This window comes from Prunus avium, chromosome 4 (assembly GCF_965620075.1).
Source record: "Prunus avium chromosome 4, drPruAviu1.hap1.1, whole genome shotgun sequence".
Lineage (NCBI taxonomy): Eukaryota > Viridiplantae > Streptophyta > Magnoliopsida > Rosales > Rosaceae > Prunus > Prunus avium.
Window position 1 is genome coordinate 31830292 of NC_142287.1, and position 27896 is coordinate 31858187.

At 39.7% G+C, this 27896-nt stretch overlaps 1 protein-coding gene and 1 pseudogene across 1 annotated transcript; one reads left to right on the plus strand and one right to left on the minus strand.

Moving 5' to 3' along the window:
• Positions 1-308: 308 nt before the first annotated feature.
• LOC148295241 (berberine bridge enzyme-like 7) lies at positions 309-26652 on the plus strand. The gene is made up of 7 exons (XM_088252436.1): positions 309-455; positions 681-1227; positions 1657-1772; positions 1968-2180; positions 4097-4445; positions 6610-6613; positions 25272-26652. Exons 1-7 carry the CDS (start codon positions 309-311, stop codon positions 26650-26652), a joined length of 2757 nt encoding a protein of 918 aa, XP_088108562.1.
• Positions 17997-19764, minus strand: LOC110765002 (berberine bridge enzyme-like 7 pseudogene; annotated as a pseudogene).
• Positions 26653-27896: the final 1244 nt, after the last annotated feature.

Here is a 27896-nt window from a genome sequence, read left to right on the forward strand (position 1 = left end):
TTTTGGTTGCCTCTACATAACCTTGTTCTTCCCTAATCTCTACCTATCCTTGCCCATAATTTGCTGTTATATCATTCCTATCTCATACTTTGCCTTACCTTAAAATTGGTTGTGATCACAATCCTAATTTGTGCTCTTGTTTGCTGAAGTTCTAAGCTTGTTTGCTTAAACCTTGTCTCTACTTAACCTTGTCCCTGCATAATTCAAACTTGTGTTCCTTTGATTACTTGGTTCTGTTGTACCCCTGTTGTGTTCCAGAAAACTTCCGCTGCATTTACGTATCCATACTTTCACACAAGACCCACAACATGGCACCCAAGACTGCTTATGTCATGACTATCGGTGAGTCTCCATCTCCTGCCTTACTCTCCGACTCCGACCCCGACTCAGGTACACGCTCTACTACATGGATAATTGATACTGGTGCCACTGATCATATGACTTTTAACTCTACTGTTTTTTCCACCTTATTTCCTAAATCTCATTATCCTTACATCACTAGTGCCAATGGGGCTCCTTCTAATGTTGCTGGAGAAGGGACTATATCACTTTCCCCTAAATTGTCCTTACCTCATACACTACTTGTCCCCTCTATTAAATGCAATTTGTTGTCTGTTGGGAAATTCCTTGACTCACATAATTGTTATGCCACATTCTATCCTTCTCATTGTAAATTTCAGGACCTTACGACTCACGAGACGATTGGGCATGGTAAACGGAGAGGGGGGTTGTATACCTTGATGGTCTCATCACCACCACGAGCTGCCCATGTTCAAAACTCACGTGCTCAACAACAGATTTGGCTATGGCATCGTCGCTTAGGACATCCATCGTTTGGCTACCTTCGACGGTTGTTTCCATCTTTATTCCAAGGTTTAGTTGATTCTCAGTTTAAGTGTGAAACATGTGTGTTGGCCAAGAGTCATCGCACTGTATTTCCCTCAAGTGATAGTAAAACAGAATTTCCTTTTGAGTTGATTCACTCCGATGTTTGGGGCCCTGCTAAAGTCTCTTCTACTGGCAAGAGGTGGTTTGTTACATTTATAGATGACTGTACCCGCATGACATGGGTATATTTGCTCGCCCATAAAAGTGATGTTACCACCACAATCCGCAAATTTCATGCTATGATCACCACTCAGTTCCAAGCATCCATCAAAGTGTTTCGATCTGACAATGGTGGGGAGTATGTGAATGGTGCCTTGGCTCAATTCTTCAAGGACCAAGGTATCATCCATCAAACCTCCACACCCTTCACTCCACAACAAAATGGTGTCGCCGAACGAAGGAATCGCCAATTACTTGAAGTTGCCCGTGCCTATATGCTTGATAAATCTGTTCCTCATCACTTATGGGGTCATGCTCTTCTCTCCGCAGTCTATGTGATTAATCGGGTGCCTAGTAGCGTTCTGAATTTCCAAACTCCACTAGATACCTTGGCTCATCACATCTCTCTTCCTACCATTCTCAAGTTGCCTCCTCGTGTGTTCGGTTGCGTTGTTTATGCTCATGTTCCTTCTCATCAACGGAGTAAGCTGGATCCGTGTGCCCTCCGATGTGTGTTTATTGGATATGGCTTGAATCAAAAAGGATACAAGTGTTACCATCCTCCTACTCAAATTTTTTTTGTCACTATGGATACCACTTTTCATGAAGATTTGGCCTACTTTATGGTTTCCAAGACCCCTTCTCTTCAGGGGGAGAGGGGGAGTGAAGAGAAGGACTTGTCATTTGAAGAGAATATCGAAAAAAATGCTCAAGAAAACGGAGAAGTACCCCAGGCGACCGGTCGCCACCCTACTTGCGACCGGTCGCTTTTACACAGAGTTGAAGAATCTCATGAAGTGCCCTAGGCGACCTGTCGCGATCCATTGACGACCAGTCGCGAAATGCCCCATGCGACCGGTCGCGACACATTTACGACCGGTCGTTTTTACACAGAGACGAATACAACTCAAATTCCCCAGGCGACCGGTCGTGAAGAACCCAGCGACCGGTCGCTGTTTCACAGAGTCGAAAATTCTGAAGAAAATCATGATCTGTCCAGCCCTGACATCAGTGAAGACCTTGAGACTATGGAACCAGAAGGTGATCCAGATGCCCCTGATGATCAACTACAAAATACAACCCCTCCGGCCCTGCCATCGCATCATTCGTCTAGTGATGAAGAAGTACTTGAGGTAACCACTGAACCACCTAATGTTGCACCATATACACTTCCACCTAGATCCACTAGGGGAAAACCTAAACCTCAATATTGCCCTGACCTTAATGCTAAATCTAAATACCCCATCAATAACCATGTGTCCACTCATAGATTGTCAAAGTCATATGCATCATTTGTCAATCAATTATCTACTGTATGTGTTCCAAGTAAATGGCAGGATGCTGTGACAGATTCTAGATGGACTGAAGCAATGGCAATTGAAATGGAAGCTTTGAAAAAGAATTCTACATGGGAAATGGTTCCTTTACCACATGGGAAGAAACCAGTTGGATGTCGATGGATATACACTGTTAAATACAAAGCTGATGGATCCATAGACCGATACAAAGCTCGATTAGTGGCCAAGGGATATACACAAACATATGGAATTGACTACTAGGAGACGTTTGCACCAGTTGCCAAAATCAACACTGTACGTGTTCTCATATCCTTGGCTGCAAATCTTGACTGGCCACTACTGCAATATGATGTAAAAAATGCTTTTCTTCATGGGGACTTACAAGAAGAAATATATATGGATCCACCACCAGGGATTCCTATGACATCCGATCCTAATACCGTATGCAAGCTGAGAAAATCTCTGTATGGGCTAAAGCAATCACCCCGAGCCTGGTTTGGGAGATTTACTGATTCCATGAAACGATTTGGGTACACTCCAAGTAGCTCAGATCACACATTGTTCTTAAAGCGTCGTGGTGGAAAGCTTACGGCCCTGATCATCTATGTTGATGATATGGTGGTTACTGGTAATGACAATGAAGAAATGCAGAATCTATAGAAGCTCCTTGGAAGTGAATTTGAGATGAAGGAACTGGGTGAGTTACAATATTTTCTTGGCATTGAGGTTGCTAGATCTAAACATGGCATATTTTTATCCCAAAGAAAGTATGTGTTAGATTTGTTGACAGAAACAGGAATGCTGGATTGCAAGCCAGCTGACACACCTATTGAACAGAATCACAAATTGGGAATGTATCCAGATCAAGCTCCTACTGATAAAGAAAGGTATCAAAGGTTAGTTGGGCGATTAATTTATCTATCCCACACACGCCCTGACATAGCTTATGCTGTGAGTGTGGTAAGCCAATTCATGCATCAACTGAGTGAAGCACACATGAATGAAGTAATACGAATAATGCGATACTTGAAGACTGCCCCTGGAAAAGGATTGATGTTCTCCAAACATACACCTATGGATCTTGAAGGATACACTGATGCTGATTGGGCAGGGTGTACCACGGATAGACGCTCAACTTCTGGATATTTTACATTTGTGGGTGGCAATTTAGTTACTTGGAGGAGTAAGAAACAAAGAGTTGTAGCAAGATCCAGTGCTGAAGCTGAGTTTAGAGGAATGGCTCAAGGAGTATGTGAATTGCTTTGGTTGCGAAGATTGCTAAAGAATCTTGGCATTAAACAAGTGAATGCCACAAACTTATATTGTGACAATAAAGCTGCCATCGAGATAGCACATAACCCAGTACAACACGACCGTACCAAACATGTGGAAGTCGACCGACACTTCATCAAAGAGAAACTAGAAAGTGGTATAATTAAGTTTCCGTTTGTAAACTCGGAAAACCAACTTGCCGACATTCTGACGAAGGCCGTATCGAGTAAAGTCTTTCATGACTCAGTTGACAAGTTGGGCATGCGTGATATCTTTGCACCAACTTGAGGGGGAGTGTTAGTCAAGACATAAACAAGACATAGACAGCTTTCCTAAATCAAGGAAAAGCTTGTCTATCACATTTCCACTTTTCCATGTTTATAGAAACACCTTTCCATGTTTACATTTCCATGTTTTAGGGAAACACAAATCCTGGAAATAATCCTTGCTTTGTGATCTTGTTTGTAACTAATAGTTAGCTAGCTACATTTGTTTATCTCCTCAAGATAGTAATACAAGCAGCTGATTGGAATTCTCTGCAAAACATATCATATCTCATATTCTCCACACTCTCAATTACATTATCTTTGGCATATTGTAAATACGAAGAAGAAGCGAAAGAGCCAGAAAAAAAAAAGAAGGTACGAGTACTCTTCGTTCTCTCAATCCTTTCGCTTTTAGTGTCATGGACAACTTCAGATCCAGTTCTCACTGGCTTCCTCCAATGCCTTCCCAAGCAACCTCAATCTGCCTACCCAATCTTTGAAGCCATTTACACCCATGAAAATACCTCATTTCAATCTGTTTTGTTGGGATACATTAGGAACAGCAGATATTCTACACGTGCAACTCCAAAACCGTTGGCTACAATCTTTAAAGGATTATATATGTCAACCATACGTGATCGTTTTGACATTGCTCTTAATTTAATCACTTTGTTATTAATAAACATTCCAAGTAAATCTACTAAATCTTTTGGGATTATATAGTCCAATCAAATATTATTAATTATGGACACAATAAGCCAAACCCATTTGATGTGGGATTGCCTAAGTGGTCTACGATTTCAAATAATTGAATCGCAGGGTTTGTTTCCAACTGCAAAATGTGCCCATATGTTAACATAAATTTGCTACCTTGCATGGCTTATTTCTTCGCTTGATGTTACAATGTTAGCTGAGTTGTTTGGGGTGTTTAACCATCCCACCTAAAAAAAGATAGAAAGAGAAGACTTTGTTTTAGCTTGATCTGACGAGTTCGGATTTTTCTTGTCCTTATATGTTTTTCTTCTAATTTCTTGATACATGCTCATTTACTTTACTCCAATATGCATTCCAATTAATAAGATGTTGATCTTAAGAACAAACTATCATTTATGCAATAAATGTAATATTTTCTTGAATAATGCTACTCTTATTTATCACATTTGTATACCACACTTCCGTACCACCTTATGTGGCAGATCTGGTGGACATCCACATAAATTAAAATTAATTTAACATTTTCTTTTCTTTTATGACTTGTTGACACTTTTTAATTGATGTGATTGTCCATTTCATCTGCCACATAAGATGGTATAAGATGTCCACTTTATTATTCCAAATGATAGAAATAGATGCTGATATTTGAAGATGATAGTACATAATCAGTTTATATGAAATTGCTGACATCTCACTTGAGGTGGAGGAGACTTTTTTTTTTTTCCCATCTCAGCAAAACAAAGGGCATGAGTAAATGTCAAAATCTATAATAGAAATGCAATATCCAAAGAATGAAAAGCATGCTAAAATATGAATACGGGTTTTCAATATGTTCAGATGATTTATTCTTCTCCATAAGGAGGTATATATAAGAGTTTACAAGAGTGCTATACAAGGAATTAGATACAGGAAAGAATTAGGAAAGTATCTCCTAATTATACAAAGATTTATCAATTATATAAAATAGGAAAGTAAATCCCTTAATTAATCAAGGAAATAAATCTCCTTGATTAATTAGGAGACTCACGTCAACACTCCTCCTCAAGTTGGTGCATATACGTCACCAATGCCCAACTTGGTAAGTGAGTCATGAAATACTCTTCCACAAACAGCTTTGGTTAAGATATCTGCCAATTGATCTTCTGATTTTACGAATGGTAGGCGAATGATCTTCTTCTCAATTTTTTCCTTGATAAAATGTCTATCCACCTCAACATGTTTAGTTCGATCATGTTGAACTGGATTATGGGCAATATCGATGGCTGACTTGTTATCACAGTGTAACTCCATTGGTTTTTCTGGCTTGAAACCCAATTCTGTCAACAATCTTCTGATCCATAGTAATTCACAAACTCCGTGAGCCATTCCTCGATACTCTGCTTCAGCACTAGACCAAGAAACCACATTTTGTTTCTTACTACGCCAAGTGACTAGGTTACCTCCCACAAACGTGAAGTAACCTGAAGTAGAGCGTCTATCAGTAATAGAGCCAGCCCAATCAGCATCTGTATATCCCACAACTTCGAGATCTCTATTTTTTGAGAACATTAATCCTTTCCCAGGTGCTGACTTTAAGTATCTTAAGATCCGATCAACTGCATTCCTATGTGACACACTGGGTGAATGCATAAACTGACTAACCACACTCACAGCATATGCAATATCTGGTCTTGTGTGGGCTAAATATATCAACCTTCCAACAAGGCTTTGGTACTGTTCCTTATTGGTTGGTTCTTGATCCATGTCTTCACATAACTTGTGATTCATCTCGATGGGTGTATCAGCAGGTTTGCATCCAAGCATTCCTGTTTCAGTGAGTAGATCTAATACATACTTCCTTTGAGACAGACATATACCAGTTGTGGATCTGGCTACTTCAATTCCTAGAAAATACTTCAGATCACCTAAATCCTTCATCTCAAATTCCTGAGACAAATACTTCTGCAGTTTTATTTGCCCTCCTGTGTCGTTTCCAGTTACGACTATATCATCCACATACACAATTAATGCAGTAAGGTTTCTTCCATCACGCTTCAGAATAAGGTGTGATCTGCATTACTCTGTATATATCCAAAATTCTTCATGGATTTAGTGAATCTGCCAAACCATGCTCTGGGGGATTGCTTCAACCCATACAGTGACTTTCTGAGTTTGCAAACTTGATTCTCCTTTTCACGGGCTAAGTTACTGTTGTGAAAAATGGACAAACACTTTCACTCAATCCCCTAATGATCTTGTTGTTGATGGACTTTGTGACACACACAAAGATGGATGAATCACACACACACACTTGAGACAACAATCAAGCACAAAGTGACACAAGAATTTATAGAGGTTCAGCAATTGCCTACATCCTCTTGGTGATCCCCTTGAGAAATTTACTTCATGAAAGAATAAGTTACAACTTTGGTTTTATACAGAAAAAACCCCCTTAGAACTCTATTCTCTCCCCAAGCTCTCTTTTCTCTCACACTCCTTGCTCAACACTTTGATGCACTTGTGAACACTCTCACAACCCTTGGTGTTTCCCTCCTTGTGTCTAGACTCTCAAGACACCAACTCAGCTCTAAACTTGAACTGATTGCTCTCTCTCACGTTCTCCCTTGGTGAGTTAACCTCCTTTGAACATAATAGCACCCAGCTACTTGACCACCTTGAGATTAACCACACCTAACTTCAACTTGCTTTCTCATCTTATAATGTCTTTGCTTTATCTCCATTACCTACACAAACCAATGGACAAGAGATAAGGTATCAGCTTGTCCTCCACGTTCCTTCCTTTAGTCACCCACTTAGACTAGAGGTTAGAACAAGTAGGTAATATAATCCCACTTCAGCCAAAAACCAAAAAATGGAGAATGGATTCCTCAAAGCAAGACAACCAATTGGCAATGAGTGCTCTCCCAACTATTCAGCAGGTAGTCCACCATCTTTTAACTCAGAAGTGACCCATTAAACACCTGCAATCTTGTGGAAAGCGATAGCCACCGAAAAAGTAGTTGAAAACACGTAAGGAAAACATCAGCACAGCACAGGGGCGACCGGTCGCTGATACCTTGCGACCGGTCGCTACGACCATTTGGATACATAGCGACCGGTCGCTGATACCTTGCGACCGGTCGCTTTCTGTGATTTCTTCAGACTTCGAATTTGTGCCAGGGCGACCGGTCGCAAATGTCTGGCGACCGGTCGCTCGTCGACTTCGTTCCAGACTTCGTTTCTGCTTTGAAACGACCGGTCGCAAATACCCAGCGACCGGTCGCTTCCTCCTTCACTTGCAACCTTAATGTGAGCCAATTTTCCAACAATCTCCACCTTGGCGAACCATTTAATTACCCCGTGAACCATTGTTGACCTCTAGAACCTCTTCAACCTCTTAGAAATCGTTCTAGTAATTTCCAAGAGCTCCACCATGGCAATACACCTCTTGCCTCAATGCACCTTTGGTGGAAGGTGCTTCACCCAAGCCTAAACTTGAGTAACATGGACCTTTTGTGCAGAAAAGAGTTCCCCCTTGCCAAATTCGTTGCTCCTTGCCTCCTTGGAACCTTGAACCTTGGACTTCCCTTGATATGCAAACCACATACCAAACCTTTGTTCACTAAATCCCCATTTAGCACTTCTTGCTTTTGGATTTAAGAACACATTTCTTTTCATCAATGCACTTCTCCAACTTTCCCGCTTCATGCTCCCTATAGCACTCCGAAACGTGGTTGGAACTTCTTGGTCCATCCATCCAAAACCTAGGGAAGGTTTGATGGATTCCTTGGGCCCGGACCTTGCAATTGATGATGGCTCCACCTCAAGTAGAACCCCTTTGTGAGTTTGTTGTTGTTGCCCTCCTTCTTCAGCCCTTGTGTCAAGCTCCACCTCAAATGGAGTCCCTTCCATGACCACCTTGGCAAGAAGCTTCTCTTCAACAACATCCTCCCCATCATTCCTTATCTTGACTTCACTTTCTGCAGCTTTGAAATCAAGCACCTTTGATGATGAATTGTTAGTCATACAACCTTGACTAACCTTCCTTGACCAACTTCTCTTGAGCACACTTGCAGCTGCATTATGTTGGACCAGCTCCTTGACTTTAAGACTTGTTGCTTGCTCTTCCTTGGTACAAATCTCTGCACCACCCAAAAGCTTGTATGTGTTGTTTGGTTGAATCTCCCCTCTCATAACCACCACAGAACCTTGTGTGACCATGAGCTTCCCTCCTTTGGCCTTGTAAGAACACCCTTGTCTATCCAAAGAGCCAAGAGAGAGTAGATTCATTCTTAGTGCAGGTACAAACCTTACCTCACTAAGAGTCCAAACTTCACCACCTTGCAACTTGATCTTCACAGTCCCTATGCCCAAAACTTCACATGTAGTTTTGTCTCCCAACATAATCTTGCATGCATCCTTATCCTCATACGTGTCAAACATCAACTTATTTGCACACATATGATATGAGCACCCGGAATCTAAAATCCAACTTGAAAAAGAATTCTTACATGAAGAACTTGCCATGACTTCCCCGTTACTTTCATCCGTAACCGTCAAGAGTTCATCACATGTGTCCTCATCACACACGTGGGCTGAACTTCCAGCTTTCTTCATCTTGTTCAGTTTCTCCTTCCATACCGGACAATCGCGCCTCCAATGATCCATAGATCCACACTCGAAGCACCCTTCATTGTCCTTGGACTTAGTATTCCTTTTGCTGCCCTTGCCTTCTTGCTTGCTTGAACGACTCCTTGCGAACAAACCAGCATCTTGAGAGTTCTCCTCCGAACGTTGAGACATCCTGTGATGCGTCATCACATCTTGCACCACCTCCTCAAAATTCAAAGTACTCTTCCCGAACATAAGTGTAGTTCGGAAATGCTTATAAGACGGAGGCAAGGATGTTAGAAACATGAGTGCCTTATCCTCCGTATTATACAACACATCCATTCTTTGCAAGTCAGCAACACATCTATTGAAGCTGCTCAAATGCTCCATTAGATTTCCTTCCTCCGCCATCCGAAGATTTAGGAGTTCCTCTTTGAGGAAGAGCTTGTTGGACAACGACTTCCTTGCAAACATCTCTTCGAGCTTCTCCCATGTTTGCTTCGCTGTGTCCTTCATCACGTTGATGAGCACCTCATCGGAGATGAAGTTCTCGATGGCTCCTCTAGCCAACTCATCTAGCACACCCCACTCCGCATCTGTCATGGTAACCGGCTTCTTATCTTTGCCTCCCAAGACAACACTGAGATTTTGTTGTGTAAGGGCTGACTTCATCCTCCTTTGCCAAAGTATGAAGTTCTCCTTCCCTGTGAAAGGCTTCAACTCCACCTTCATGCTGACAGATTGTGGTAGCCTCTGATGCATAGAGCTACTTCCACCTTCAGCTTCCTTGTCACTTGCCATCTTCAACACACTAGCAATTGCTGCTCCAACACAGCTCTGATACCACTTGTTGTGAAAAATGGACAAACACTTTCACTCAATCCCCTAATGATCTTGTTGTTGATGGACTTTGTGACACACACAAAGATGGATGAATCACACACACACACTTGAGACAACAACCAAGCACAAAGTGACACAAGAATTTATAGAGGTTCAGCAATTGCCTACATCCTCTTGGTGATCCCCTTGAGAAATTTACTTCATGAAAGAATAAGTTACAACTTTGGTTTTATACAGAAAAAACCCTCTTAGAACTCTATTCTCTCCCCAAGCTCTCTTTTCTCTCACACTCCTTGCTCAACACTTTGATGCACTTGTGAACACTCTCACAACCCTTGGTGTTTCCCTCCTTGTGTCTAGACTCTCAAGACACCAACTCAGCTCTAAACTTGAACTGATTGCTCTCTCTCACGTTCTCCCTTGGTGAGTTAACCTCCTTTGAACATAATAGCACCCAGCTACTTGACCACCTTGAGATTAACCACACCTAACTTCAACTTGCTTTCTCATCTTATAATGTCTTTGCTTTATCTCCATTACCTACACAAACCAATGGACAAGAGATAAGGTATCAGCTTGTCCTCCACGTTCCTTCCTTTAGTCAGAAGTGACCCATTAAACACCTGCAATCTTGTGGAAAGCGATAGCCACCGAAAAAGTAGTTGAAAACACGTAAGGAAAACATCAGCACAGCACAGGGGCGACCGGTCGCTGATACCTTGCGACTGGTCGCTACGACCATTTGGATACATAGCGACCGGTCGCTGATACCTTGCGACCGGTCGCTTTCTGTGATTTCTTCAGACTTCGAATTTGTGCCAGGGCGACCGGTCGCAAATGTCTGGCGACCGGTCGCTCGTCGACTTCGTTCCAGACTTCGTTTCTGCTTTGAAACGACCGGTCGCAAATACCCAGCGACCGGTCTCTTCCTCCTTCACTTGCAACCTTAATGTGAGCCAATTTTCCAACAGTTACATCCTGGTGGTAAGTTCATATATACTTCTTCTTCCAAGTCTCCATGTAAGAATGCATTTTTTACATCAAACTGATGTAATGGCCAATCGAGATTTACTGCTAGAGACAGAAGGACTCTGATAGTTTTGATCTTGGCTACTGGGGCAAAGGTCTCTTGGTAGTCTATCCCATATCTCTGTGTATATCCCTTCGCCACCAATCTAGCTTTATATCTTTCAATGGATCCATCTGCTTTGAGTTTCACAGTATAAATCCACCGGCATCCCACTGTCTTCTTTCCATGGGGTAATGGCCCGAGTTCCCATGTGCCATTCTTCTGGAGAGCTCGCATTTCTTCATTCATGGCTTGTTTCCATTTTGGGTCTTCTAGTGCTTCGGTTACACTGTTGAGAACATGTATGTCGGCTAACTGCTTCACAAAGTGTACCCGTGACTCAGATAATCTGGTGAGGGATACATAATAATTATGTAATATTTCCCCTTTGCATTAAGATCTGCTTCGTAGTGAACTGGGGGTTTACCACGATTCTTCCTTTTTGAAATCTGATATGTAGGCTCTGCGCCTTTTGAAATGCAATCAGTTATTTCATTAGTGTTATCAGTTTCAGGTAGAGAAGTTACCTGAATGACGTCCTCAGCAGGTGATTGGTGTGGAACTGGAGCTGAAGAATTCTCCGGAGCAGGCACAAACTCTTCAATTCTCTCCTCCTGAGTGTGATGGCCGGGATCGGACTGAAGCGGAACAATTTCAGAAAAAACTGGGGGGAGCGACCGGTCGTTAGGGTCAGGCAACCGGTCGCTTTCAGGCAGAGTCGTGGTCGTGCATTGCGACGTGCGTGGCGATAAGTCGTTAGAGACATGCGACCGGTCGCTTTCAGGCAGAGTCGTTTGCGACCGGTCGTGTTCATCTGGCGACCGGTCGTTTGCGTTGGGCGACCGGTCGCTAGAGGTCTGCGACCGGTCGTTCTGAGTCTGGAACGAATCTGGAAAAAAACCTGAAGGGAAAACTTCTGAATTTGGAGAAGTGTCCTCCTGTGCATCTGAAAAATAGATCTCGTGTTCCCGGAATACAACATCCATCGAAGTATAAACCTTCTGACTAGGAGGATGATAACACCTGTAACCTTTCTGATGAGGTGCATAACCAATGAAAACACACTTGTCGGCACGGGGATCCAATTTGCTGCGTTGATGATCATGTAAGTGGACAAACACCACACAACCAAAAATGCGGGGTTCTAGGTTTTGGGTTGCAGGTATTTGGGTATGGTGGTGGGGTGTTTGAAGGGGGGTTTTGAATTGGAGGATACTGGAGGGAATCCGATTTATAAGGTATGCTGCAGAGAGGACGGCCTCTCCCCAAAAAGACCGAGGCATATTTGCACCAAAGAGTGAGGCACGAACTACGTCCAATAAGTGTCTATTCTTTCGTTCTACCACACCATTCTGTTGAGGAGTGTAAGGACATGAGCGTTGATGTATGATGCCATGATCTTGAAAGAACTGATTCAGATCATGGTTGAGAAATTCTCCGCCATTATCGGAACGAAGAATTTGAATTCGAGTATGAAATTGAGTTTCTACCATGTGATAGAACTGTTGAAATTTGGAACTGACTTCCCCTTTGGTTTGGAGAAGGGAAACCCAGGTCATACTTGTGCAATCATCGATAAACGTGACGAACCATCGAGCGCCCCCTGGAGTGGGAATTCTAGTCGGGCGCCAAACATCAGAATGAACAAGAGAAAAGGGAACCAGACTTTTAGCTGAGCGTAAGGGAAAAGGAACACGATGGCTCTTGGCCAGTTCACAGTTGTCACACTGAAAACTGGAAATATCCAACTTTGAAAAAAAGGAAGGAAATAGCTTCTGTAAGTATCCAAACGAAGCATGTCCAAGACGGTGATGCCATAACCATACTTTGGAAGTGTGCTTTTCAACACTCGCACCCCCAATTTTGTAAGCTTGACTGAGGCTGGCTTCACTTTCAGAAGCCAAGTCCAGATAGTAGAGTTTGCCCCTCCTAGTACCACAACCAATCGTCTTGCTGCTGAGAATGTCCTGAAAAACACAATGAGTAGGCCAAAAAGTTACAGTACAATTCAAAGCCGTAGTAATTTGGGCAACAGACAAGAGATTATGATGTAAGGATGGAACAATCAACACAGAATCCAAAGTGAGGGAGTTAGAGAGAGAGAGGGAACCCTCCCCAATTACTGGGGAGGGGGTACCATTGGCATTAGACACCACTGATTGAGAAGACGGTGTATGAGAGTAAATTTGTCCAGGATCAAAGGTTATGTGATCAGTGGCTCCGGTGTCAATGACCCATGTGTGTTTCTTTGAAGAACTATGCAAAACATAACCTGGGGAACTAGTAGTGGCAATTGTGGAGGAAGAGACGATATCCATTGCAGCGGAATGATTGAAGAATACGAGGAAAAATGTTTAGGGTTTCGGGTTTGTGTTTAGGGTTTCGGGGTTGTGTTTAGGGTTTCGGGATTCAGGATACGAGGATAAGGGTTCGTGTTTCAAGGAATTCGATACAAGGGATTCGATACGAGGAATTCGATACGAGGGATTTAGAGACAACCTAGGATCGATTGCTCTGATACCATGCTAAAATATGAATACGGGTTTTCAATATGTTCAGATGATTTATTCTTCTCCATAAGGAGGTATATATAAGAGTTTACAAGAGTGCTATACAAGGAATTAGATACAGGAAAGAATTAGGAACGTATCTCCTAATTATACAAAGATTTATCAATTATATAAAATAGTAAAGTAAATCCCTTAATTAATCAAGGAAATAAATCTCCTTGATTAATTAGGAGACTCACGTCAACAAAGCAGTCCAACCGAGAAGAACCATCAATGGATGAATATTGAATAATGCATGAAGATTTATCAAGTCTCAAGAAGAACCAAACCAATCAATCTATTGCTTAACCAAACCAGAAATAAATTGTTAGAATTTGAGTTTGGGGCCTAAAAACTGAACCTTGTTATTGGCAAGACCATAGAAACTCCATGATAGGATAGCTTCATCATTTCCTTCCACTGAAGACAGACACCAAGTCAAAAAAATTTGTGTTTTTTTATTTTGCACCATGTCGTCAGTGCAAAGAGAAGAGAATAAGGCGGAGTTGGCAGAGGGGGGAATTGTTGTCGTTGTTGTTGGTGTGGTAAGGTGAACATGTCACATCCCGGGATCGGCTCCTCCGTAGCACGATATTGTCCGCTTTGGGGCCCCCTCTTTGCCCTCACGGTTTTGTTTTTAGGAGCTCACGAGCAACTTCCCAGTGGGTCACCCATCCTAGGATTGCTTTAGCTCCCAACTCGCTTAACTTCGGAGTTCCCATGACTCCGAAGCCAGTGAGCTCCCAAAAGGCCTCGTGCTAGATGGATGCGGGCATGTACATATAAGGCACATCAACCCCCTCTCCGTTGGTCGATGTGGGATCTTACAATCCACCCCCCTTAGGGGACCAACGCCCTCGTCGGCACACTCGCACCACACGGCAGAGTGGCTCTGATACCAAATTGTCACATCCTGGGATCGGCTCCTCCGTATCACGATATTGTCCACTTTGGGGCCCCCTCTCTGCCCTCACGGTTTTGTTTTTGGGAGCTCACGAGCAACTTCCCAGTGGGTCACCCATCCTGGGATTGCTCTGGCCCCCAACTCGCTTAACTTCGGAGTTCCTAAGAATCCGAAGCCAGTGAGCTCCCAAAAGGCCTCGTGCTAGGAAGAGAAGTGCCCACACATTTAAGCACTTCACCTTTCCCTCCCCGAGCGATGTGGGATTGCTCACCGTTCTTGTTTTCCCAAGACACGGGTCTTACAATCCACCCCCCTTGGGGCCCAGCGTCCTCGCTGGCACACTTCCGGTCGGGGTCCAGCTCTGATACCATTTGTCACGACTCGACTCTCCTAGCACGATATTGTCCGCTTTGGGCCCCCCTCTCTGGCCCTCACGGTTTTGTTTCTGGAAGCTCACGACCAACTTCCCAGTTGGTCACCCATCCTGGGATTGCTTTGGCCCCCAACTCGCTTAACTTCGAAGTTCTTACGACTCCGAAGCCAGTGAACTCCCAAAAGGCCTCGTGCTAGATGGATTCGGGCATGTACATATAAGGCACATCAACCCCCTCTCCGTTGGTCGATGTGGGATCTTACAGAACATGTCGTTTGGGAGAGAGCCAAGAGAGAAGAGAATAAGGCGGGAAACAGGGAGAGGAATGGAATTAGATGAATTAAGAGTCTCATGATCTCTTCTTCTCTGGTTTTGCAGGAAGAAACATACCTGACTTGTGCTTCACTTCTTCGGCTTCCCAATCTCAATCTCAACCTCAAATTTGTAGCTAAATTTTTTCAATTTCGAGTTTCAGGCGCTAGGCAGGCGACTAGGCTCTAGGCGGGTTGGGTGTTTTTTTATTATTATTTTGTTTTCCTTTTTTTGTCAGAAAATTTTGTTACCTAGGTTTTATGCCTAACTTTTTCCCATGTTTTATATTAATTATGGTACTTTATCATTTATATGTCCTTCTATTTTTGCATTATTTATGTATAAATTAATAATTAATAATACAAAATAATTATAAATAAATAAAACACCTAGGCTATTACTCCTCTAGGCGCTAGGCCTGTGCCTACCGCCCGCTTACCGTGTAGTGATTTTTCAAACATTGGTCAATTGATGCAATCTTCAATTAGTTACAATTTACAGGGCCCTAGAAGGGTGTCCCTTAAATAAGTTATTTGAGGAATCCTTCAACCGAAACTTTTCTGTATATGCATATATAGAGAGATTCTCCAATAAGTATTGAAGTTGAGTATTTGTTACATATTTCTAATTTCGGCCGTTGGATTACATTTATTAGATGTGTTGGTAGATTTAATATGCAACATACATGCAATCCAACAGTCAAGATTAGAAATATATAACTTATTCTTCACGTAAAATACTTATTTGAGAATCTTCCTGTATGTATATACCTTTCGTCTCACAAATGATATCCATAATTGTTATTAAAAATCATTACTGGCATTGGGCCGCAAGCAATTATGATGTGTAGATATGAGAGGGGGCTTGTACAACTACTACACCACGTAAATTTTGCATAACTATAAGAAATATTTGGACAATCTTTATGTATTCTGGACGTACAATAGCTCATCATTTGCCATTTTCTTCTTCGCTGGATGTAACGATGAATAACGTGTAAAATGAAGAGATTTTACTTCAGGGGAGGGAATTATTAGAGCATCCGTAATGGTTGCTTAATAATTCATTTCAGTTCAGTTCAATAGTTAAATTTATTGAACTTTTTTGGTAGTTATTGAACTGAACTGCAATTTCACTTGCAATGCTGCAGTTCAATAGCTTACAAATTTAAAAATATTTTTTTAAATGATCGAATAAAATAGAGTAATTACAATAAGAATTATACAATTAAAATGGTTTCAAAGAGATCAAATTTGAATATATATAAATAACAAAAATTAATAACAAAATAGGTGTAAATTCAGGGGTATAAAGCCACTTTTACATCCCCTTTACACCTCCGGGGGGTGTAAATACGTTTTTTGCTCCAATGGGAAAAGATGTAAAAGATGTAAAAATAGATGTAAATCAACTTTTTCTTCATTTTTCTTCTCTTTTCTCGGGTGGGTCCCGCCTGCAAAAGATGTAAAAATAGATGTAAATGTACATTTTATTTTACATCTTCATGGTGGTGATGTATATTTACAACCCTTTATATCTCCCCATTGGAGACGATTCTGGTGACAGGTGTATATTTAACATATACCCCCATATACACCCTCCCATTGTGGATGCTCTTAGTGACAATATTATATTAACACTTTTTTCTGAAGAATTGGAAGTTGAGATTATATGAGAAAGCACGTCCTTTTCAGGTTATTGCATAACAAAATTGAATATGAATAAGCAAAATTGAATCTAGTTAAGCATGCATAAATTCAAACATGGAAGCCAAAACAAAGACTTGACCACATGGAAATCAAAACAAAGACTTGAGCACATAGAAATCAAATAAAAAGACTTGACCACATTGAAACCAAGCAAAAATCTTAATACAACTATAAACTCTAAAAAAATTAAAACCATAACATAGGTTAGGATGTAATCATTAAAAAATAAATAAAAATATGAAATTCAAATTGCAGCATGCAACAGAGTAATGCCTCACCAAATCAATAAGAGAGAGGCTAGTATACAAATCAATGAAATCTTTGGGGAAAAAAAACTTCACGGCTAGTTTAAATTAAATGTAATGGAAAAATTAAAAGGTAAAAGTAATGTTCTTCATGTGTCGATAAGAGAGAGGATGTAGAGTTGTAATGGTGGATCAGCTTATTGAAATGAATTTCATTTCAAAATTCATTTTATTAACATCTGAAATGAACTATTGATCCTTGAAATGAAATATTAATCTCTGAAATGTACTGAACTTTAGCACTGCAAGTCAAAAGTTCAATTTATTGAAATAAAATTGAATTGACCCTCATCGTTGCGGATGCTCTTATGGACCAGTCATCTCAACAACAGACTACCATTAATCCCAATAAATGTAATTTTTCTTAACATTGAAACGTTACGGTTTTATTTCCAAAACTTCAAAATTTTCATGTAAAGAACATTATTGCAAAGTTGTAAGGGGTTTCCTTCAACAAGCCTATACAAATCAAACGTGAATGACAAAGGAATTAGGTTAATTAAGCAATATTCTACTCGATTAGGTAATTAGGTTAAGCAATTCAAAATTTGAGTAATAGCTAACTGCTTACATACAAACCGCATGACATATTGCTTTCCCAATATCGGGCATATAGCCGTCATAGTAGAGGTTGTGTGGATAAGGTGACGTTGTTGGCTGATTGCTAAGAACATTGTCACCTTTTATGAATGAACGTCCCAAAAATAAGTCTTTTGTACATATATATGACGGCTGATGGATAATATTCAAACAAGTTCGAGGTGGTTTATTCTTATTGTAGACTATGCTTTATTTTCCAATACATCAAATCAATAGCATTATCTAGGATCACTAGCCAGACTCATACATGTTCATTGTTAAACCTTCCAATCTCTCTCTAAATAGGTGGGATACTTTGTTCATGCTTGAAAAAGTCGTGAGGATCAACCATGGTTTTCACACGCACCAATCTTTCGAAGTTACCTTTAAAATACTTGCTTCCGTAAACTCTAGCAGTTAGAAGGTTACTTTGGTTGTACAGATTGGCGCCAATGTCGAGATCCCTATAGTTTTGGAAGGCCTCTCTCGGGTTCCTGGAGACAAACGGAGTCATCTTTTCATAAAACTTTCTTGTTAAGTGAATGTACCTGTTGGTGGCCTCAATCCCTTCATCTTGAAACCACGACGTATAGTATTGAATCATATATAGGTTTCCAGCTCTGTGAGGGTATGGAGTTGCTGACGCAGAAATCTCACTCATTCTTCCACCGTGAGGGTTCCATTCCATCCATATATTCCCTATCTCAAGCATCGCCTTAAACATGTATTCTATGACTTTTTTTGGAATTGGTTTCTTCACATAGTCAGACTTAGCTTTGAAGAAGGGTATTGGTTTGCCTGTCTGGTTGAGAAGAATAGTTATTGGGGTTCCAAGTGGGAATTCAGCAAAGAATACAACGGATTCAATCCAACTCACTTCATGACAATCTTTTCGTCGTAAACCCAATTCAGGGAATGTCTCGTTCATCAATGGAAGAAGCTTGTCAGTTTGTCCCAAAAAATGACCAATGAATGATACTTCCGCAGTCTTCTTGCCCTCAGTATTATTCTCGATTTCTGGCCTTGCTCTCAGGAAGAGGTCTTTAGGGAGCACGGGTGCTACAAATTGCCACCTATAAAGGACATCTGTAACGCCTTGCTCTAAAGTCTTTGTAACGTTGAACACGGTCACTTTTTCTGGAACTCGAACAAGCTTGAGTTTCCATGAAAGAATGACTCCAAAGCTAGCTCCTCCACCTCCTCTAAGGGCCCAGAAAATGTCTTCTCCCATAGACTTTCTATCAAGGATTCTACCATTTGCATCAACTAGTTTAGCATCGACGATATTGTCGATGCTAAGGCCGTATTTTCTCATCATATTCCCATAGCCTCCACCACTAAAGTGGCCACTAGCACCGACAGTTGGACAAACCCCAGCAGGAAACCCATGAACCTTGGTTTTCTCAGCAATTTTATAATAAGTTTCGCCAAGAGTAGCTCCAGACTCAACCCAAGCGTTCTCATCCTTGACATTAACATCAACGGATTGGAAATGAAACATGTCCAGAACGACAAAGGGAACATGCGATACGTACGATAGACCCTCATAGTCATGGCCACCACTTCGGATTCTAATTTGCAATCCATGTTGTTTTGCACAAACAATAGTTGCCTGCACATGAGATTCGTGCTTGGCTGCTACAATGGCCAGAGGTTTTGGAGTTGCAGGGCTTGAAAATCTGCGGTTTTTAATGCGTGCCATCAAAACGGATCGAAAAGAGGTGTTTTGAGGGGTGTAAACGGCTTCAAAGATTGGGCGGCCAGAATGAAACTGTTTTGGAAGGCATTCGAGAAAGCCATTAATGGGAACTGGCTCTGAAGTTGCCCATGATAGTGAGAGTGATGAAAGGATTGAGAGGATGAGCAGCGCTAGTGGAGAGTTTGGAAACTTCATTGTCTTAATTTGTGGGGGGTTTTGGCTTTCTTAGTTTCAATATTCTTGGCAGTGTGACAAATTGAACGAAACCTTGCAGTATTTATAATGAAACCAAAGCACCCAACTTTGAATATACTTATTTTTTCGCATGGTATTTATTCGTCAATAACTTGTATCAGAAGAGAAACCCAAAGGAAAGAGATGGAGTGTTGAAACCAATTGTGTCCCACATCGGACAGAGAAAAGGAGATAGAGTACTTTAAATAGAATTACCCCACTCTAACTAAGAATTCTATTAACAGAATCAATACATACCTGACATACCCATTTGGAACCTGGGAAAATACCACATACCCAATTGTTTAAAGTCTTTGATTTTCTGTGGATAACCAGGGAAATAGCTACAATTTGGTAAGCAATTCATTTGGTTTGCTTTAAATTTTGTTGTGATTTTGAAAATCATTATCTGGGTTTTCGTTTACTACCTTCTGTTGCCTAAAAACTTTAATTGTTATTGTATCTAGTAGCTTTGATTGAAAATCTTGTACATTCTTGAATGGTCATGAGTTTGGTTGGTTGAACTTTTGTTTCTCCTTTGATATATTTTTGTTATGATCATATTATTGATAATATATTTATTTTTAATGGAAACTTTATTTATTTTATAATTAAAATAAAATTTAGGGTGTGATGGAAACATATTTAATACCAAAAAAAGGAAAAAATAGAAAAGATAAAGTGAAAGTGCTTTTCCTTTTACCAAACACTTGAACAAAAAAGCCAATTCAACATAATGCCCTTTTTAGTCATTATACACAGCTCACAGCACGTTCACAAAAAAAAAAATACCAAACACTCAGAAATTGATTGTTGTACAAACAGAACTTATAAAAAAAATTTACCAAACACCCAAACTACTTTCTCTCACATGTGATTTCTCTCACAGCAAATCTGACAATGATTACTTTCACAGCACAGCAATATCAATGGGTTTTGGAACTATCATCCGATTGAATTTTTTTTTAATTTTTCTTTGGTTTGATCCAAAAATTGGCTTGATTTAGGAATTACATGAGATTTTGTTTTGAGAATGATTTTTTTTTCGAACATGAGACTACTAATATGCAAATCAAGGTCATTTTCCACTGAGTTAGACCCCATTGGTGTTTTGAGAATGATTCTTTAACAATAAAAAATGATGAGTATTTGTTATTGCGTGAAGCATTTGAGTTTCAAGTGTATGAGCATATCGCTAGAATGGAGGTACATATTCAAAATTTCTAGAAAGAAAGCATTTGAGTTTCAAGTATGGTCCTTTCTGTAAATCTTTTCTAGCCTCACATGTAAAGTATCTGTGGGCTGTTAAAGTAGGAACGGATGAATTGTGTTGGCTTTTGCCTCAATTTTTAGTCGTGGTCCAAGGGGATCTTGTAGCCAATGCATATTTCTAAATGAAACATTACATTTTTCTTCTTCTTTCATTCTGGTATATTTTGACTATTTTTGGTCGACTTTTACTGATGCATTGCTCTCATTTGTCATAGAAGCCAAGTTTAAGTTGGTATCAATAAAACGGGACAGGGATGTGTGCCTTCCTTTATTAGATAAAAATTAATGGAAGCCAAAGGTATACATGAAGGACGTAAAGGATTATAAGTCAATAATCATACGCGATCGTTTTGACATTGCTCTTAATTTAATCACTTTATTATTAATAAATATTCCAAGTAAATCTACTAAATCTTTTGGGATTATATAGTCCAATCAAATTTTATTAATTATGGACACAATAAGCCAAACCCATTTGATATGGGATTGCCTATGTGGTCCCGGATTTCAAATAATTGAATCGCAGGGTTTGTCACCAAAATGTGCCCATATGTTAAACATAAATTTGCTACCTTGCATGGCTTATTTTCTTCGCTTGATGTGACATCTCCAAATTTGCTCTCTCCATTTTTCTTCTCCTTCTTGTAATATTCCAAGGGGATCTTGTAGCCAATGCACATTTCTAAATGAAATATTACATTTTTTCTTTCTTTCTTTCTGGTATATTCTGACTATTTTTGGTCGACTTTTATTGATGCATTGCTCTCATTGTCATAGCAGCCAAGTTGAAGTTGGTATCAATAAAATGGGACAGGGAGAACCTGTACTTGTGTGCCTTCCTTTATTAGATAAAAATGGCGTAAAGGATTATATGTCAATAATCATACGTGATCGTTTTGACATTGCTCTTAATTTAATCACTTTTATTAGTAAATATTCCAAGTAAATCTACTAAATCTTTTGGGATTATATTGCCCAATCAAATATTATTAATTATGGACACAATAAGTCAAACCCATTTGATGTGGGATTGCCTATGTGGTACACGATTTCAAATAATTGAATCGCAACTGCAAAATGTGCAAAATGTGCCCATATGTTAAACATAAATTTGCTACCTTGCATGGCTTATTTTCTTCGCTTGATGTGACGAGTCCAGATCTGTTCTCTCCATTTTTCTTCTCCTTCTTGTATATTCCTTTTCTAATTTCTTGATACGTGCTCATCGACTTAACTCCAATATATGCATTCCAATTAATAAGATGTAGATCTCAAGAACAAACTATTATTTATGCAATAAATATAATATTTTCTTAGGATCAGGATCGGAGAACACACATTTTTGGCACACATTATAACACACCTTATTTTTGAGAAATTCTAGGATTGCATTCATAATTCAGACAAACAAACCATTAGCCACAAGGGGCCAAAACAAACTAGCCACAAAGGGCGATTACAATAATGGAGCGGTCTAACGTCAAAATTAAGACAATCTGGTGCGCCTCCACTAACGATCACGCAGGATCGAATAAACTCTGGCATAGGCATCCCAACTAAAATTGCAAACTCAGAATAATCAAAAATAGATAAAGCTTGAAAAAACCAAGCCATAACAATACAAATAAAACTCTCACAAAGGAGAGATAAAAAGCTCTCACAAAGGATAGGTGAAAAGCTCTCACAAAAGGATAGGTGAAAAGCTCTCACAAAAGGAGAGGTGAAAACTACACAGAGAACTCAGAGTCTCTGTGACTTATTTCGAACATAAAACCGCAAAAAAGATGGTGGTGGAGATCCGTCGCCGAAACACAGATGGAGATCCGATGCCGAAATGCCGATGGAGATCCGATGTCGAAACTCAGGTGGAGATCCACCGCTGAGACGCCGTCGCCTATGATGGTTGGAAGAAAATCATAACAAAACGAAGACAAGTAAGGAAAACCTTTTGTCTCTGAAAATGAGGGGAGAAAGAGAGGGAGGAAGAGAAGGGGGGGAGAGGAGAGGAAGAACAATGGCTTCCTCCCCCCTCAAAGTGAAAACGGCTCTAGAAGGGTTTTTTGGGAAAGAGGGGGCTATAACACACCTTATTAACCATTGGATTTAAAGAGATTGGATGATTAAGATTGAATATGATAATTAATATTGATTTTATAAAGTATTAATTTACATTGGAATCAACACTTAAAGTTGTCATGAATGTTTCTAAATTTTATAATTAAAAAAAATTATCCATCATTTTAATTTCCTTCTCTCATTAAGGGGGGTGTATAGTTTAAAAGTTAGGAGGTATTCAATTTAGATTTTTAAAGAGTTTATAAAAGTATAATGATATTCAATTGTGACTTGTAAAAAGTAGTTAAAAGATTTAAAAGTTTGATGGTATCCAAAAAGTTACTTTTACAAAACTTACTAAAGTTTGGCGTGATTTTAAACTATTTGGCCGCTCAATCACCCTAACATTTACATTTCTACATCCTTCCCTCTTACTTGTCGGAATTTGCTAGAAGAAAAATGCTTGTTCTTTGCATCTCATAAAGCACCACATCACATTTCAAAATGAATCTGGCCACAAACTTATAACTAATGGTGTGTTTACTAATCAGGAATTGGAATTCTCATCAAGAATTGAATTCCACCTGTGGAGGATTCCTGCGTTTACTTCACATCAAGGAATTGAAAAGTAAGTTGGGCCACACAAAATTAGGAATTGAATTCCTGATTTTGGAGGAGTTCAATTCTTGGGTGAGAGGTGATATTCTAATTCCTGGAGAACTAACCCATTAGAAATTCATCTTTTTTACCCATTATATATCCTCACACATTTTCAAAATTCCAAATTTTCCATCTACTTTAATCAAACAACGAGAACATTTTAGTAATTAGTACCACTCATACCCCAATTCCATATGGTTTAGTAAACAACTTCAATAGAAATCCGGAAATTAACTCCCCTCAATCCATATGGTTTAGTAAACAACTTCAATAGGAATCCGGAATCTAATTCTCCTCAATTCAACTCATCCTCAATTTAATTCATCTTCAATTCAATTCCTCCTAATCCAATTACGGATTAGTAAACATGCCATAAGCATAAAAACAGTTATAACAATTGAGTGAGAGTTGACATGAAAGGACATCATCTGGTTCTGACGAATATTTCAGAGTTGTTAACGGTGTCTCCCATAAAAAATAAAATTGAAAAATTACATTCTTTTGTTACCGTTTGGTCGTCGGAAATGCTCCTGGTTACTCTGTGTTTTTTTATTTATTTACCAGATGTCCTTGAATTGAAAGTTGGAATTGCATAATATCAAAATCTGCTGCTCATGATAGATACGTAAGTAGTATTTCAATCTGAAATTTATAAGGGAAAAAAAAAGAGAGAAGACTTTGCTTTAGCTTGATCTGACGAGTCCGGATCTGCTGTCTTCATTTTCCATGTCCTTATATGTTCCTTCCCTAATTTCTTGATACGTGTTCTACTTAACTCCAATATTTGCATTCCAATTAACAAGATGTTGATCACAAGAGCAGGCTACCATTTATCCAATTTATCCAATAAATGTAATATTTTCTTAATATTTGGGAGTTTGAATCATACAACAAATATCATTTTTGGACTGGGAAGGAATTGTGGTACTTACACACTGATTCTCCAATATAAAACACCCTAGCTAATTTTATGCACATATAAGTTGCTTGAATATGTATATATATTATTACGTTGCAATTTTTCAATATCCCTGAACCTGTTTTCTTTGTTCTTCAACCGATGAGTTAATTATGATGTTGCAAGTTTCCAACCAATTAATTTTAACGTTGCAAGTTCTGGACTAATTAATTCTGGTTTTATTATTCTGAATAAAGCTTACTCCATAGGAGCAATTGTTGTTGATTGAGATCAAAATATATTGGAGTTGCAGAAATTCTAAAAACGATGAAGGAACCAAGCCCTGCAATAATACCCTTCATTGTTTCATTCCTCTTGCTCTGCAGTACGGTTCATTCTATCATTCCTTTCTGTGCTAGTCTTGATCCACCAATAAAGACGATACCAACATCATGGACAAGTGCTTTCAATGACTCCCTCAAATTTCTTCCCAAAAAATCTCAACAAGTTCTCAATGACTTCATTCAATGCCTTGGAGAAACATCTCAGTCCAACCCTCCAATTTACACCCCTCAAAACACCTCATTTCCCCATGTGTTGTTATCACTCATTAAAAACCGCAGATACTTTACACCTACAACTCCAAAACCTTTGGCTATTGTAGCACCCACGCATGAATCCCAAGTCCAAGCAACCGTCATTTGCGCAAAACGACACGGGTTGCAAATTAGAATCCGAAGTGGTGGCCATGATTATGAGGGCTTATCATACGTATCGGATCTTCCCTTTGTTGTTCTTGACATGTTCAATCTTCAATCCGTTGATATGAATCTTGAAGATGAGAGTGCTTGGGTTCAAGCTGGGGCTACTATTGGTGAACTTTACTATGCAATTGGACAGAAAAGTAAGGTTCATGGGTTTGCAGCTGGATCTTGTCCAAGTGTTGGTATTGGTGGCCACTTTAGTGGTGGTGGGTATGGTCCACTTATGAGAAAATATGGTCTCACAGTGGATAACGTTGAAGATGCTAAACTTGTGAATGTGAATGGTAGAATCCTTGATAGAAATACAATGGGAGAAGATCTTTTTTGGGCCATTAGAGGTGGTGGTGGAGCCAGCTTTGGAGTCATTCTTTCATGGAAGATCAAGTTGATTCGAGTTCCACCTAAAGTGACCATGTTCAATGTTAGAAGGAAGTTGGAAGAAGGCGCTACCGATGTGCTCCATCAATGGCAATTCGTTGCACCTAAGCTCCCTGAAGACATCTTCATTAGAGTAGGTATACAAGTCAAGAATAGTAGCCAAGAGGGGAAGAGGACAGTGCAAGTATTATTCACTGGTCAGTTTTTGGGACAAAGTGACAAGCTTCTTCCAATGATAAATGAGCGCTTCCCTGAATTGGGTTTACAACAAAAAGATTGCTTTGAAATGAGTTGGATAGAATCCACTGTGTTCATGGCTGCTTGCCCAATTGGAACTCCAATAGAAGTTCTACTTTCTAGGCCAAAGGCGCCAGCAATCTTCTTCAAGAGCAAGTCTGACTACGTGAAAGAACCAATTCCAAAACATGGTTTCAAATCCATATGGAAGAAGCTGATTAAGATAGAGAAAGTGTGGATGCAATTGAACCCCTACGGTGGAAGGATGAGTGAGATTTCTGAGTCAGCAACTCCATTCCCTCATAGAGCTGGAAACCTATATTCGGTTCAGTACTTTATATCTTGGATGGAAGAAGGGATTAAGACCACCAATCACTATATTAAATTGTCGAGAAAATTGTATAAAAGTATGGCTCCTTTTGTCTCCAAGAACCCAAGAGAGGCCTTGCAAAACTATAGGGATCTCGACATTGGTACCAACCTGCGCAACCACACAAACTTTCGAAAGGCTCGACTTTATGGAAGGAAGTATTTTAAATATAACTTTGATAGATTGGTACAAGTAAAAACAATGGTTGATCCTCAGGATTTTTTCAAGCATGAACAAAGTATTCCACCACTTTAGAGAGAGAGAGAGAGAGAGAGAGAGAGAGAGAGAGAGAACCATGAATTTTCCGGATTTTTACCTATGTTGACTCACAGTGGCAAAGTCAAGATTTCATGTTTGTGGGGGCCTCTCACAAAATATAAACAATAACAAATTTGAATTCACAAGACATAACAAAACATCGAAAATTATATACTGCCTATTCATTAGCATCATAATTGTCCTCGACGAATTTTCATTTTTTGACATCGTTGCATAACAACCTCATCATCTATATTATAAAACTATCTTTCTCAATATATGCAACCAAACAATCAACATCCATAAATTCCCCATTTGGTTGCGTAACCAATTCTTTACAATATTCATAGTACTCTCTAGGGTTGGGCACGGTCGGGTTTGAACTGGTTTTCTCAAAAAAATGGAACCTGAACCGAAAATGAAGATCGGTTCGATTTGAACCAATTTTGCCAAAAATTCATAGGTAAATCCGAACCAACCCAGACCTATTCGGTTTCGGTTTGGTTCTTGCCGTTTTCGGTTTAGGCATGAGCCCAAAATTTTATTATATAATCTTTTACAGACCTGCTCAAAATGTTATTATATTACTGACCTACCCCAAATTTGAACTTCCAACAAGCTTTTAACACTTCAAAATGAATCCAACTTCAGCAAAATATAAATTACAATCCAAATTGAATCCAACTTCAGCAACATATAAATTACAACCCAAATTGAATCCAACTTCAGCAAAATAAGTTCCAAAATAAATTATAACCCAAATTCAATCCAAATATATATTACAACCCAAATTCAATCCAACTTCATTAAATTCCTCCTAACATTGAAAAGTAGCTGGAGCAGACTTGTTGCCTTCTTTTTTTGTAGTGCCATATTTATTTCCAGAAAAATAGCAACAGCCAAAATTGTAACATCCCGACCCAAAATATAACCTTCCGTTAATTTATTTAATTTTATAAAAAGTGAAGTTACAATTTTGCCCTCGGGTAGGGGCAAAATGGTCATTTTTGTACGAGAAGATTTTGGGGCAAAAAATGGTATTTTTAGGAAGGTCGTACCGAGACGAGTTCGTAGACGTGCGGTAGGCTTGAATGGGAATTATAACGAGAAAGATACGAGATAAAAACCCTCAGTGGCACAATCGTAATATTTTTGAAGTTTGATTTTAATAAAAAACAGAAACCCTCACTCTCTCTCTCTCTCTCTCTCTCTCTCTCTCTCTCTCTCTCTCTCTCTCTCTC